The sequence below is a fragment of the Quercus suber genome, unplaced genomic scaffold (assembly GCF_002906115.3).
Source record: "Quercus suber isolate HL8 unplaced genomic scaffold, Cork oak 2.0 scaffold_602, whole genome shotgun sequence".
In the NCBI taxonomy this organism is placed as follows: Eukaryota; Viridiplantae; Streptophyta; class Magnoliopsida; order Fagales; family Fagaceae; genus Quercus; species Quercus suber.
Window position 1 is genome coordinate 361540 of NW_027070046.1, and position 15833 is coordinate 377372.

At 38.5% G+C, this 15833-nt stretch overlaps 1 protein-coding gene across 6 annotated transcripts; it reads left to right on the forward strand.

Moving 5' to 3' along the window:
• The first annotated feature begins 527 nt into the window (after positions 1-527).
• Positions 528-10336, forward strand: LOC112032089 (uncharacterized). 6 transcript variants are annotated; one of them, XM_024064796.2, is made up of 5 exons: positions 528-743; positions 1048-1167; positions 7281-7395; positions 7483-9439; positions 10031-10336. In XM_024064796.2, the coding sequence occupies exon 4, from the start codon at positions 7644-7646 to the stop codon at positions 9432-9434; it is 1791 nt and encodes a 596-aa protein (XP_023920564.1). In that variant the 5' UTR covers positions 528-743; positions 1048-1167; positions 7281-7395; positions 7483-7643; the 3' UTR covers positions 9435-9439; positions 10031-10336. The 6 variants fall into 6 exon arrangements, with proteins under 6 accessions (XP_023920564.1, XP_065621108.1, XP_023920563.1 ...); XM_065765036.1 differs by having other exon boundaries at positions 1073-1167; XM_024064795.2 differs by having other exon boundaries at positions 528-730.
• Positions 10337-15833: the final 5497 nt, after the last annotated feature.

Sequence of the window (15833 nt, forward strand, 5' to 3'; positions counted from 1 at the left end):
GTAAAAGTTTTGTAGAGATATCATTTCTCAATTCTATTAGCAGTGTCAAAAGCAAAAGCCAAAAAATAAAAATCCTAAATATAGCTCTTTCAATTATCATGGCTCTTCATTCTTTTTCAGCTTATACATTGTTATATATATATATATATATATTTATTTATTAATAGTTGTAGGAGGTTGGATAATTTGTTGAGTTGTAATCAGTTTTCAACTCTACTTTGATTAACCTATTGGTTTCCAACTATTTTTAGGCAATGTATGGGAATAATTTTTGGTTTCCAACTCTCTTTAGGCAATGTATTGAATAAATAAAAGTTAAATAATTTTGACCGTATAAAATGATAATTTTATTTAAGTATTGTGTCGATTTGAAAATCTATGAAATTTTAAGGGAATTTGGTTTAATAATAATAATAATAATAATAATAATAATTACGAAACAAGTCCGAAACACAACAATTTTTTAACGCACTGTACCATTTTCATAAACCATATCCTTTTAAAGTCTCCTGTCGCAAAATCTGGAAAAAAAAAAGAAAAAAAAAGAAAAGAAAAAAAGAAGTAAATTAGTTGAAGTTGGCTTCCGTTTGCGTCCACCCAAAATCTCTCCTCCAATTTGCCGGACACCCTAAATCGCGCGCACACACTCTCTCTCTCTCGCAGCAGCAGCAGCAAAAGCAAAAGAAAACAGCAGAAGAAGAAGGGGCAGTGGCAGTCCCACTCCCACCAGGTTAGCCACAAATGTATTTCGTTTTTCACCCATGTCGTCTACTTCTTCTTATATTTCTTTCTTACAAAATACATAAACAAAAAGCAATTTACTCCTTTTTCAGCTCGGAATTCACGCACGCTATTAGATCCAATTGTTGTTGGGTTTTTATTTTTTAAAATTAATATACTCCAAATTCTGAATGTGAAAATTATTAGAAACTTATTTGTTTTTTTCACTCTTTCTCTTAACTCGTTTAATTGGACTGATCTATCTTTAGTTAATTAGGGTTTTTTAGTCTCTCTACCTTATTTGAATTTTGACCAACTACTTTCTAGGTTTGGGAATATCCTCAATTTATAGTCTCAGAGCTGCAGTATACTATTCTATCTCCATACAAAGCTGCTGCCTTAGTACAAACAATATTGGTGAAAGTGATATGAGGCATCATCCAATATGTGAGCTCATCAATAAATATTTATTCATAATTGGCTGTTCTATAAGATGTGAGCGTATATTTTTAGATTCATGTGCTAATAATTTTTATTGAGTAAATGCAACTGTGTTAGTTGTTGTGAGATGAATGCATTTTCTTCACACACAGAAAATGTGGTCAGTTCAGTTCTTGTTGAGAATACTGAAAGGTTGCTTATGATCTTGTTTCGGATCTCATCTCAACTCTATGATGCTCATAAGTGTCATGTACTTTGATATCTTACATCGTTTGTGGACATGCTTTTGACACAAGATCCCCTTTTAATGCTCAAGTCTCCCCCTCCTCCCTTGTAACTATCCAATTAAAAAAAATCAATCCCCTTTTAGTGCTTCATAGTAAGATCATACATTAAACTCGTTATTCCTTACAAAACCCAATCAATCCTGTCCATTCGTTTCCCCATCAGTGTGACCTACATAAAAAAATTTCAAAAATAATTCTCAACAGATTCGAACTCCCAAATCCCAATCATGAAGTGGAAAGCAACGTTAGATCTATCCATGTACTATGCAATAGTAACATCCTTTTTCACTGTGATGGCGAACAAACCAGGAAACAAAGCCTTCAGGGGTAACTTGCAACACCATAATTCCTACCAAAACGCAAGTGCGACTACCATTCCCAACAATTTATTTATTAAACTTTGAGAAATTTTCCCAATAACTCCTAACAAACCACTCCATAATCACTCTTAACCTCCACTGTACACCAATGGCCCCATTTCTCATCAAATTTAGCCTCCACGACAACCCTCATTGAAATCCATTGTCGTAGTATAACGCCGGAGCCACTTCCTCAATACAGCATGGTTGAAAGTGCCATGTTTTCTAATTCCAAAATCTACAGATTGAATTGGGGCACTGTCCGTTTCTAAATTCACAAAATTGAATTTCGTTTTTTCCCCATAAAAGATCACTTTGTAATTTTTCAAATCTCTTTGCAATACTTGTATACTACCTGGCATAGGAATTTTTTTTTTTTTGGATAAATAACGGAATTGTATTAATCAAAAATCCAGGTACACCAGGGGTGTACATGGATAACTGTACATCAAACTCTTAAATTACAATGATCAAGAATTTCTAAAAAATTAGAACATGGAATAAGATTAGAGGTTGAACTCCACTCCAGCAAGGTGTGGAAAGAGAACTTTAAGTTCTGGAATAGACTGTCCCTTCCCCTCAAAAAATTTCGAGTTCTGTTCTCGCCAAATACACCATAAGACACAATGTGGTACAGCCCTCCATTAATCAATGCTCAGATGTCTGCCGAAAGAACCTTGTCAACTCGAAAGTAAGTCAGTAACACTTTGCGGCATAACCCATAGAAGACCAAATAGAGTCCACACCATAGACCATAACTCCTAAGCAATAGGACAATGAAGAAGAAGAAGAAGATGATTCACCGATTGGGGCTCTTTTTACACATATAGCACCTATCCACAACTACAACACCCTTATAGCATAAGTTCTCAAGAGTCAAAATCTTACCTAAGGCAACAGTCCCTGAGAAGAAAGCAAGCGTAGGTGGGATCTTTGAACACCACACAGGTTTCTAAGGGAAAAGAGTGACAGGAGTCGAGGAAAGGGAGATATAGTACTCACTCGCTTTAAAACTCTTATTCCTTGCCGGTTTCCAACAAAGTTTGTCCTGACCCTTATCATTAAGAAGTATAGAATTGATAAGATCGAAAACAGTGTATAAATGTTCCAATTCCCAATCTCAGGTATCCCTAGAAAATTGAAGATCCTAGTGAAGCCTCTGATTAGGAAAGTGCATAACATCCTCAACTAATGCTATAGAGTTCTAGAAATGCCTCCTGGAGATTACAAAGTAGTTGAGCTAGATAGGGTATTGTTCATAAAAGTGACCCTTCCACTAGACAAATATATTTTCTTCTACTCTGCTAATCTCCTTCTGTTTGTTCCACAATTACATCCCATGTTGAGCTAACCTTATGAGGCAAACCAAGGGGCAGGCCTAAATAAAGTAAGAGTACCTAATTTGCTTCATTGAATCTGAGTTAATCTTTCCACATTGTGTACTACTCTAACCAAAACTAGCTCGCTCTTAGCCGAATCAATCTTCAAGTCTCAGACTGCCATGAAGCAAAGATAAATACAGCAAATCAAAAGAAGCTATTCCTGATTCATTCTACAAAAGATAAGTGTGATATCTGCCAACAGAAGATGACAGATCAATATCTAACTATTAGTTTCATTCTATACATGAAATCTTGTTACCAAATTGCCTTTTACTGCTCTATTAGTCATAAACTTTATATCTTAATCTGCTCTATGTCATGAGACACATACATTAATGAGAAAACTTGGTACATCTGAATTGACAGTTTGAAGCCGCAATAGACAAATGGTGCTTCTTTTAATGTTTAAAGTGTAACTTGAAGGTGAGAGAAGTCATCATTTCAAATGCTGTTATAGGATGTCAGTAAACATTATAGGTGGCTGCAAATATAATGTATCTGATTTGGAGAACCTATCTCAAAACCTCCTGCACCCAGACATCAATCAGCCCCTCCTCAACTGTTTCCTCACTATTTGCACTAAAACTTTCGAACTCTTTGTGGACAGTGATCAGCCCGGCCCCGTGTATTAATGGAAGGAAAGCAAAAAACTCTTGGGTAAAATTTGACTGGGTCAACTCGGATTGAAGTGGATGTTGCTGCAAATTGAGGTGGCCCCAAGCTCACCCTTGGATGGGAATTTTTTTCCAAAACTTCTGAGGCGAATGCAAGGTTGTACATGTAGTTTGCAGATCAAACCACTGTGGTAGGTATCTAGAGATCTTTGAATTCCATTGTGGGTCATGACAAGGGTGGATTTCCTTGAAGGTAAAATGGGAAGGCATGGGTGGATTTCTATGCATTGCTACGTAACTCGCCAATAGAGGATGAAGAGAACCAGATGGAAGTGAAGCTGGTACAAGGGGATGCCACTGGGTAGGTGGCCATTGACATATTGCAGTGCATGCAACAGCAATGGAGCCTCTCACTCCCATGAGTGAAATGGGATGTTTGGAAATAGGCAAAATTGGTAGAAATAGGCAATTGTCTACCAATGTAACTGAAATTCGTTCCGTGTATAGTTAGATGTTTGGAAATTATGTTTCTAATACAAGTAAAATTGCACTTAGGCTCATGGAGTTAGTCTTCAAGGCATTCTTCGATGCTTCTTCAGTTCGTATTCAACTTTGAAGGTATAATGCCTTTGGATATATTTTATAGAGAATGCATCCATTCATTAAATCAACCTTGCTGTCAAATTGGGAATGGGAAAGCAACATATTCTTCATTGAGCTATTGTCAAGTTATATTTCTTGGAAGCGATGATGGCAACGACATAAGAACTTCTCCGTGAGGCTTGGTGTGTTTTTCGTCGTGTCTGAATAGGCCCCTCATTGGTGTCATGATTGAAGTCATGCTCCTGAATTTGTGGTGTAGGGCATTTCCACATGGCTGATTCTACATGCAAGAGGACCTGGCCAAGTGGGACACAGATTCTACATTTATGACGATGACATGGCTGAGTACCAATCCTTTAGTCATGGAGTCAATGTTATACCTTCTTTAATCATGTAATTAATTGTTATACTTAGCTCTTGTTAGTTGAAAAGAGGTTGGGTCTTGGTGCGATAACAATTGCCTTCCACCAAAAGTGAGAAGTTGCATGTTTGAATTTGGGAATCAACCTCACCAAAATAGGAGGGCTGAAAAAATTGGGGGTAAGGTTGCCTACGCACCTCTCCCAAACCCCGCAAAAATGAGAGTTTTGTGTATTAGATCCTTTATTAGCTCTTGTTATTTGAAAATTAACGCTTGATTAGTTTAAAGTAGTTAGTACCACCTGTAGTTTGTTAAGGAGTTGTTAGTTGTTTGTTAGATGGTTGCTAACCAATTTGGTTAAGAACCTGGGGGGATGATGTCAGCATAACTGATGGTACAGTCAGCATAATTAACTCCTTTAGTGTATAAGCAGCCAAGGTTGGCCATGGTGAACTCACTTTTGAGATGCTATGATAATTTTCTTCTTGAATCTGATTTGATAGTGGACTTCTCTCTTCTGGACCCTCCTCCCCCTCTCTCAAACTCAATTTTCTCTCTTTTCTTTGAAGTTTCAAGTTTTTGTTTGCATCAATTTGGTGAGGCCACAGTTGGAACTGTTACCCAATTTATTTAAAAATTTAGTAAATGGTCAGCCATATTAATGCATTTGCAATCATTTTGGTAGATTCCATTGGAGAAAGAAATGAATTCATCCTCTTTTGGGAAAATGTAGGATATTTCCGCTTAAGGATTTATAAAAAGAGAAAAAGAAAAAGGGAGCAGTGGTGCAATAATAGTAGCCTGCATGGTGGGCCCATCTTTTTGTGTTTATTAGACGTTCTTCAACTGTTGGAAGTGAAAAACTAGAGAAAACAGGGGGGAAATGAAAGCATTAGCAAATAAAAACTGAGAACACTGGCAAGCTACAATGTTTATAAGATTGTGGATTAAATGTTTTCCATTGATCAATTAAGGGAAAACTGTACTAGAATTTGAGAGAGTGGGAAAGAGTTCAACTTGGAATTAATTTTGACCAAAAGAATTGCACAGTTGATGGTATGAATGAGATAGATCTAGACTTGTTTTGCTGAAAAGAATTGATAAAAATAAACATGTAGTTGGATAACTCTTGGTGGAACCTGTTAATGAGGTAGGCTGATAATGCTGGGAATCTTATTTATTGAAGTCTGGTTAAGCATAATGTGTTCAAACCCTTTTTAGGTTCTACAAAAAAGACAGACTAGAATACTAAGGATGAGTAGAATTGATCTCTCCTAGAAGCATTGCCAAGAAATTTGTTCCTTCAATCCTTAAATAAGCTTGTACTTATGATGGACTCAATCCGCTTTAGGTAAGATTTTGACTCTTGAGAACTTATGGTATAAGGGTGTTGCAGTTATAGATTGATGCTATATGTGTAAAAGAAGTGTGGGGAACTGGTGAATCATCTTCTTCTTCATTGTCTTATTGCTTATGAGTTATGGTCTATGGTGTGGACTCTTTTTGGTCTCCTTTGGGTTATGCCACATAGTGTTACAGATTTATTTTCGAGTTGGCAAGGTTCCTTTGGTGGGCATCAGAGCATTGATTTATGGAGGGCTGTACCTCATTGTGTCCTATGGTGTATTAGGCGAGAACAGAACTCAAGATTTTTTGAAGGGAAGGAACGGTCTATTTCGGATCTTAAATCTCTCCTTTTTTACACCTTGTTGGAGTGGAGTTCGTTCTTTAATCTTTTTCCTTGTTCTGATTTTTTTGAAATGCTTGATCTTTGTAATTTAAGTGTTTGATGTACTGTTTTTCATGTACACCCCCGGTGTACTTGGTTTCTTTTTAATACAATTCCGTTATTTATCAAAAAAAAAAAAAAGACTCTATTGGTATTCTCTTTGAAAATCTTTAATACAAATACTTGTTTATTTTTGTTTTCTTGTTTTTTCCAAACCAATAAATTTTTAGTTTCTGTTCACTTCTTAGCACACATGGTTAATGACAATTCATTTCAGGATCCACACTGACTAATTGTCAATAATTTCATGAGAACTAAGAAGTGGCATATGACTGTAGCATTTTGAAGAATGAAACTGTTATTGTTGGGCTTGTGTTGGTTTCCAAGTCCCTGAATCCAAATTGGATACTAAAATTGGTTTGCTTTATTTTAATAAATGGTGGATGACACTTCATCTCCTCTCCCTCCCTTTCTTTTGTTTTTTCAGTTTTGATGCATATTATTGTGTGGCATCAATTCTATGGAGCATTTTGCCAATGAGCTCTAGCTCAATTGGCACCTCCTCCCCTTATAAGTTCTAGGGGCAGGGTGAGGTTGTGGATTCAAGACCCATTGGGTGTGAGTGGTAACTTACCAATGAAACAAAAATCTATGGAGCTTTTTTTCTTCATTGAACCCCTCTCTCTCTCTCTCTCTAAAGAGGTTCAAATGTTTAAATTTCTAGTTCAATAATTGAATCAATAAGTCTTATAACTTCTGCATGGTTTTTTATTTTTTCCTTCAGGTGCCATATTCATTTGTCCTTGTGAACAAACCAACACTTCGCAAAGGATTTTACTTGCAATGCTATGCTTCTGTTAAGAAATACTTCTGACCCTTGTCACTGTTAGTTTGGACTGGTACAACTCTTTCCATAAATTGCTTTGTTTCTGTAACTGTTATTATATTGTTTAACCTTATCCTCATTCTTTTGGCTTCTATTGCAGACTGTGTACCTGACTGGAGTTTCTTTCTTTCCTTCTTTTGTTTTGGGTTGGTTGTGGTGGCAGTGTTTGAAATTTACCCTTGAAAATCACTTCTAATCTGTGTTCCTGAGAGAAATTCTTAGAATCATGTGACCCTCATATTTTCTTGTTTAAGTGGATACATGGCTAATCATTCTTTAACTGTAGCTGCACCCAACACTTCTCTTGATATAATTGATCATCCATTAGCCATTGGCCAAGAATTTGCTGATGTAGAAACTTGCCGAAGAACATTAAAAGATATTGCCATAGCACTGCATTTTGATCTTAGAATAGTTAAATCAGATCGCAGTCGGTTTATAGCCAAGTGCAATAAAGAGGGTTGTCCATGGCGTGTTCATGTAGCCAAATGTCCTGGAGTTCCAACCTTTACAATTAGAACCCTACATGGAGAGCATACCTGTGAAGGAGTTCGCAACCATCATCATCAGCAAGCATCAGTAGGTTGGGTTGCTAGATCTGTGGAAGCACGCATTCGGGATAATCCACAATACAAACCAAAAGAGATCCTGCAAGATATCCGTGATCAGCATGGAGTTGCTGTTTCCTACATGCAAGCTTGGCGTGGGAAGGAGCGTAGCATGGCTGCACTTCATGGAACTTTTGAGGAAGGGTATCGCCTTCTTCCTTCATACTGTGAGCAAATAAGGAAAACAAATCCGGGAAGCATTGCAACTGTTGTTGCCACCGGACAAGAAAATTGCTTCCAGCGCCTCTTTATATCTTATCGTGCGTCAATATATGGGTTTATAAACGCTTGTAGACCACTATTAGAACTTGAAAGAGCACATCTTAAAGGAAAATACTTGGGTACAGTACTTTGTGCAGCTTCTGTTGATGCCGATGATGCATTGTTTCCATTGGCTATTGCTATTGTTGATGTGGAAAGTGATGAGAATTGGATGTGGTTCATGTCAGAATTGCGAAAACTTCTCGGTGTTAATACTGACAACATGCCTAGGCTTACAATACTATCAGAAAGACAAAGAGGCATAGTTGAGGCTGTGGAAACTCATTTTCCAAGTGCTTTTCATGGTTTTTGTCTGCGTTATGTAAGTGAAAATTTCCGTGATACATTTAAAAACACAAAATTGGTGAATATCTTCTGGAATGCTGTCTATGCACTTACAGCAGTTGAATTTGAAAGCAAGATTGCTGAGATGGTAGAAGTTTCGCAAGATGTGATACCATGGTTTCAACAATTCCCTCCCCAACTTTGGGCTGTTGCATATTTTGAGGGTGTGCGATATGGCCATTTTGTGCTGGGGGTCACAGAGTTGTTATATAATTGGGCCCTTGAATGTCATGAACTCCCTATTGTGCAAATGATGGAGCATATTCGCCATCAATTGACATCTTGGTTTAATGATCGCCGAGATATGGGCATGAGGTGGACCTCTATTCTTGTACCATCTGCTGAGAAGCGGATTTTAGAGGCAATTGCAGATGCTCGTTGCTATCAAGTACTTCGTGCAAATGAAGTTGAATTTGAGATTGTGTCAACTGAGCGGACAAATATAGTGGATATACGAAGTCGTGTTTGCTCATGTCGCCGTTGGCAGCTGTATGGTTTACCCTGTGCACATGCTGCTGCTGCACTTATTTCTTGTGGGCAAAATGCCCATTTATTTGCTGAGCCTTGTTTCACAGTAGCAAGTTTCCGAGAGGCCTATTCGCAGATGATAAATCCTATTCCAGATAAAAGCCAATGGAGAGAACTAGGTGAGGGGGCAGAGGGTGGAGGTGCCAAGGTTGATATCACGATACGCCCGCCGAAGACTCGCCGACCACCTGGAAGGCCCAAAAAGAAGGTTCTTCGTATAGAGAGCTTTAAGCGGCCAAAGAGAGTTGTTCAATGTGGTCGCTGCCATATGTTAGGACATTCACAAAAGAAATGCACAATGCCAATTTGACCTGAGTTAGTTTGTCAAAGTTTTTTTTTTTTTTTTTGTTGAAATTCTAAATTTAGTCTGAAATGCAATAGAATCAATGGTGTGCTTGTAATCTCAATGTATGTCTGACTATTTTGTTGCAAAAAATAAGGATTAGGTCCTTTTTGGCATTGTTCTATTTGTATGTCTTTTATCTTTGGTGGCAGCATGTTCATGTTTCTATTCTTAAATAGCATAATCAGGTCATTAAGATCTTGTTCATATCAGCAGTTAAATTTTTACTTTTTTGATTTTATTCTCAGAGTGTGATCGCAAATTTGTCTTTTTAAAATTATGAAGAAACTAAGTATTTCTCAGTTCTCTTAAGCCCACTTACAAAAGTCATTTGATCATTTGTGCGTTCTTTATTGCATAGAGATCTCCTGGTTACTCATTATTCATTAATGCTGTTCTAAATCTTTTTGGAAATCTCAACAGGGAATATCAGTTTCTGTAAAAAGTTTTATTAGGGATGTCCCTAGTGAGAAAGGAATAGTAACATGAAAAATATCAGGTGTATTTTACTTTTTTTGATAGCTATTCTTTTTACCAACTTGTTTTTCATGATATTTGTGCAGGTTGCGTATGAGTGCATATCTTTAAATGAGAGGCCAGCTTGGCCAAAATGATTTAGGACTTGTTCAATTTGGTTGCAACAGCACTGATGTGCTGATACTTAAATGGCACTTTAATCGTTCCTCTCCTAATTTCTTTCTGCTCATCGAATAAAAGGTTTGTCTATTGCATGTAATAATTACTCTGTCCAAAGTTCCTTTAAATTATTACGCATCTCTTATAATAAACACATATAAAGATTGTTTGCTGGTTTTACCTTCAAACTTAGGTAGTCTCTCTATGCAAGCAGGGTAATAATTAATGATTTATCAATTCATCTATATAAATTGTATGATTGGATTTTTAAGGAGCTAGCCAAATTACTAGTAGAGAAACTTTTGAATTTCGATTCACATATATTTATGCTCATGTTGTATTTTTTGTTAGAAATATTAAAACTTAGAAGAATGAGGATTAGTAGAGTGAAGATCAGTTTAAATGTCCAATACCGGATCTTAGCAATGTTCCAAGTATTGGTGGTATTATGTGGTTGATTATCTGAAATCTGGCTATTAGTATTAGGGCTGTTAAAGCAACCTGGCCACCCTACTGGACCCAATCCATCCGCTGCCCAGTCCAACCACTCTGGCGGGTCAGGGTTTTCTCCTCCAAAAGCTGAGCCACTTGACCCTACTGTAATAACCACCAAATCTGGCGACAATCTAGCAGAGATCCACTAAATCCGATGAGATCTTTGCTGAATCTGGTGAGATTTCCACCAGTAGGGGTGTGTTTAGCCAACCCACCAATTGGCCAAAACCAACCCATCACAACCTAACTTGATGATGCAGCCACCCTCTATCCTTAGGACTGACAACCAGCCAGCCAACCTTCTGACCTCTTAGGACTGCCAGCAGCCCCTTATTTTGACTTATAATATCTGCCATGTATCCTCTTTAATTACAGCTTTGACTTATGTAACTATTGGTTACTTTATTTCCTAATAGTTAAAGATTATAAATAGGCTAGCTATGTAAGAATACAATCAGTTTTTGATGTGAATTTAACTTAGTTTCAGACCTGGACAGAAACTTTGTTTCTCCAGTTTCTCTGTAATTCCAGCTTTAATTCTTAATTTTAATGCAAGTCTAGTTCAAGTTCTCAACCAATTGATTTTGGTTTCCATCATTTGGTATCAGAGCACAGATTTGGTCCTCTTTTTCCCTACCACCTTGATCATTTGAGCCCTAGATTTCCTTGTATTTCTTTTTTTTTTCTCCCTCCATTCAAGATCCTAGAATTTAGATCTAGGTTCCTTGTGCCAATCAAATTTGTGGCTGTTGCAAATATCACAGATTTTATCACCTGTGCTGTTACTTCTCTTTACAATTTTTTTCAAAGATTGTGAAGCTTCTAATGGCTCAAAGAAGGAGAGGAAGGAGAGGTGGAATAAGGGGGAATCAAATGGATGTTGGGGAAGGAGTTGAAGCCAACCCTCCAATGGGGAGGAATGTTGGATGGAATCAAAACATAGAGAGAGAAGACGTGATTGCTGAATTAAGGAGACAAGTTGCGGCACTTACGGAGGTGATGCAGCGTATGCAACCTCCTCATGAGACTACCGACGAGTTCGATGACTCTCATTCTCATTTTGAGAACCCTTTTGGAGCTCCTCCAAGGGGTAGCCTTATGTGGAAAGAAATGAGCCAAGGCTTGACTACAACTTCAAGGTTGAAATTCCAGAATTTCAAGGGAGTCTCAAACCAGAAGACTTTGTAGATTGGCTTAACACCGTTGAAAGGGTGTCTGATTATTATGAAGTTATAGATGAAAAGAAAGTGAAGCTAGTCGCTATTCGCCTTAAAGGGAGAGCTTCCGCTTGGTGGGAACAATTGCAAATTTCTCGCCAAAGAAGTGGTAAAGTCAAGATCAAGAGTTGGGAGAAGATGAAGAAAAAGCTCCGTGAGCAATTTCTTCCTTTCAACTACACCCAATCACTCTACAAAGACCTACACAACATTAAGCAAGAGGGAAGTGTAGAGGACTATACGGAGGCGTTTCACCAACTTGTAGTAAGGGTAGATTTGAATGAAAGTGAAGAACAAATGGTTGCAAGGTATTTGAGTGGATTGAAGCCATCCATCCAAGATGTCCTTAGTCTTCAATCATTGTAGAACGTGTCGGAAGCCTACAACCGGGCTTTACTAGTAGAGAAGCAACAAACTAGGCCAGCTTTAAGGTCTGGACAGTGGGGTTCCAGGTCTGGGCAGGGGATTTCTAGCCATTATAAGGCTGGGAATTCAAGCACAAATGGGAGAGGAGAAACTTCTGGGGTTGAACAGCAGCAAGCAGGTTCTAAATCTGCTATTACAGCCCCAAAACAGTCCCAAACAGCCACTGTTGGCGGGGGTAGACAGCAACAGGTGGGTACTTTCAAATGTTTCAAGTGTGGAGAGCCAGGGCATCGATCTTCGGATTGTAGGAAGAAGGCTCTTATGTTGGAGGAAGTAAAAGAGCTTGAACATGAAGATGGAGAACCCATCTTTGATCAACCTTCAAATGAGGTTGGTGGTGATTTTGAAGAAGAAGAGGGCTTGACACTTGTGATGAGAAAGACTCTTTTTGCTCCTAAATTCAATTCCGAAGAAGATTGGTTGAGAACCAATATTTTTTATACAACTTGCAGCATTGGAGGAAAAGTTTGTAGTATGATCATCGATGGGGGAAGTTGTGAAAGTGTGGTCTCTCAGGAGGTGGTTGATAAGTTGAGGCTTGCCACTCAAGATCATCCACATCCCTACAAACTTTCTTGGTTCAAGAAGGGTAATGAGGTGAAAGTAACAAAGCGTTGCTTGGTGCCATTTTCTATCCGAAAGAAATATTTTGATGAAGTTTGGTGTGATGTAGTACCAATGGATGCGTGCCATATCCTTCTTGGAAGACCTTGGCAATATGATCGCCAAACGATGCATGATGGGAAGAAGAACACCTATACCTTAAGCAAAGACAATCAGCAATTTACTTTGCTGCCAATGAAGGAAAATGTGACTTCTAAATCTTTTACAACCTCTTTACTCGCTTCGAAAAGCTTCATTCAAGAAAGTCAAGATAGTGGCTACATTTTGGCATTAATTCCAGTTAACACAATGGCTGGAACTGATGTTCCTAGTGCTGTCATTGAGTTATTACAGCAATATGGTGATGTTTTTTCCCATGAGTTACCTCCTGACTTGCCTCCTATGTGAGACATTCAACATGCCATTGATTTGGTACCGGGTGCACCCCTTCCAAACAAGGCAGCATGTCGTATGGCTCCAAAGGAGAAGGAAGAGTTGCAAAAACAAGTTCAAGAGCTTCTTGATAGAGGCTACATTCGGGCTAGTATTAGCCCTTGTGCAGTTCCCGCTCTCTTGACTCCTAAGAAGGATGGCTCTTGGAGGATGTGTGTGGATAGTAGAGCTATCAACAAGATCACAATCAAGTATCGTTTTCCAATTCCTAGATTGGATGACATGCTAGATTGCTTGGCGGGTGCAAAGGTGTTTTCCAAGATTGATTTGCGAAGTGGGTATCATCAAATTAGAATTCGCCCAGGAGATGAATGGAAGACGGCCTTCAAGACACATCATGGATTATTTGAATAGCTTGTTATGCCATTTGGTTTGACAAATGCACCTAGTACTTTCATGAGGGTGATGACACAAATGTTGCAACCACTTTTGGGGGTTTGTGTTGTGGTGTATTTTGATGATATTTTGGTGTATAGCCGCTGTTTGGAGGATCACTTGGTGCATTTACAGCTTGTGCTTGACATTTTGAGAAGAGAAAAGTTTTACGGTAACATGAAAAAGTGTAGCTTTGGGATGGATCAAGTGGTGTTCTTGGGGTATGTTGTGTCTTCCAAAGGAGTGTTCATGGATGAAAACAAGGTTAAGGCAATTATTGATTGGCCTACACCTTCTAGTGTGCATGAGGTGAGGAGTTTCCATGGTCTTGCTACCTTCTATAGAAGGTTTATTAGCAATTTTAGCACCATTGCAGCACCTCTCACCAATTGTCTCAAACAAAAGTCACTTTTTTGGACTGATGAAGCCCAAGAAAGCTTCCAACTTTTGAAGAGGAAGTTAACCGAAACTCCTATCCTTGCCTTGCCCAATTTTGACAAGATATTTGAGCTTAATTGTGATGCATCAGGAATGGGAATTGGGGGTGTCCTTAGCCAAGAAGGGCAGCCCATAGCATTCTTTAGTGAGAAGTTGAATAAAGCAAAACTTAGGTATTCTACCTATGACAAGAAATTCTATGCTATTGTTCAAGCCATCAAGCATTGGAGTTACTATTTGGCCTACAAGGAGTTTAGTCTACACACCGATCATGAGGCTTTGAAATATCTCAATAGCCAATCTAATGTGAACAAGAGGCATGCTAAGTGGGTAAGCTTTTTGCAGCAATTCACTTTCTCATTGAAACATCAGTCGGGAATTCTCAACAAAGTGGCTGAAGGGTTGAGTAGGCGGACTAATTTCTTGGTGGAAATGCAAGCTAAGGTTGCTGGTTTTGAAGTTTTCAAGGAGAGTTACCAAGATGACCCACATTTTGGTGATCTATACCAACAATTGCAGCAGGGACAACAAGCTACCAAATCTGACTTTTGGTTGAAGGATGGATTTCTTTTCAAAGGGCTGAAACTATGTGTGCCTAAATGTTCTCTAAGAGAGTTGATGATTGTTGAACAGCATAATTTGGGGCATTTTGGCAAATCAAAGACCCTAGAATTCCTTAAACAAGACTACTTTTGGCCAGGAATGACTAAAGATGTTGAGCGGCATGTTCAAAGGTGCCAAGTTTGTCAAAAAGGAAAGGGTACAACCACTAATGCAGGTCTGTATTTACCCCTTCCAATGCCTAATAAACCATAAGAATATATTAGTATGGATTTTGTTCTTGGCCTTCCGCCTACACAACGAAAGAGTGATTCAATCATGGTGGTAGTGGATCGTTTCTCCAAGATGGCTCACTTCATCCCATGCAAAAAGACTTCAAATGCTTCCAATGTGGCTGCTTTATTTTTCAAAGAAGTCTACAAGCTTCATGGTGTTCCCCTATCTATTGTCTCCGACAAGGATGCTAAATTTCTTGCTCATTTTTGGCGAACTCTATGGCGCAAGATAGGAACTGAATTAAGCTTTAGCACTTCTTTCCACCCTCAAACGGATGGTCAAACTGAAGTTGTCAACCGGAGTCTTGGAAATCTCTTGAGATGCTTAATTGGAGAAAATCCTAGGAATTGGGAAAGTATCCTTCCCTTGGCTGAATTTGCTTACAACTCTTCTCTTAATCGGACTATTAACACATCTCACTTTTGAAGTTGTGTATGGGAATAAACCTTTGAGTGTCTTAGATTTGGCACCCTTACCACTTTCTAAGAAGGAGAATGTAAAAGCAACAGAAATGACAGATTTTATGCAATCTGTCCATGCACAAGTCAAGGAGAGAATTGCATATTCCAATGCAAACTACAAAGCTGCTGCTGATATTCACCGAAGGAGACTAATTTTCAAGGAAGGGGACCCTGTATGGGTGATTTTGACTAAATAAAAGGTGTCCTCATGGCTACTATTCCAAGTTGGGAGCAAGGAAAGTAGGTCCATGCAAAGTATTGACTAAAATCAATGACAATGCCTACACAGTCCAACTACCCCCTCACTTAAACATTTCTAGTGCCTTCAATGTGAAGCATTTGAAGCCTTATTTTCCAACTAAAACTTGAGGGCAAGTTTCCTTTATGGAGGGGAGTATGATGCAGCCACCCTCTATCCTTAGGAC

What these genes read in the sequence shown, in the direction of transcription:
- LOC112032089 (XM_024064796.2), top strand. Translation starts at nt 7,644, where the DNA reads ATGGCTAATCATTCTTTAACTGTAGCTGCACCCAACACTTCTCTTGAT.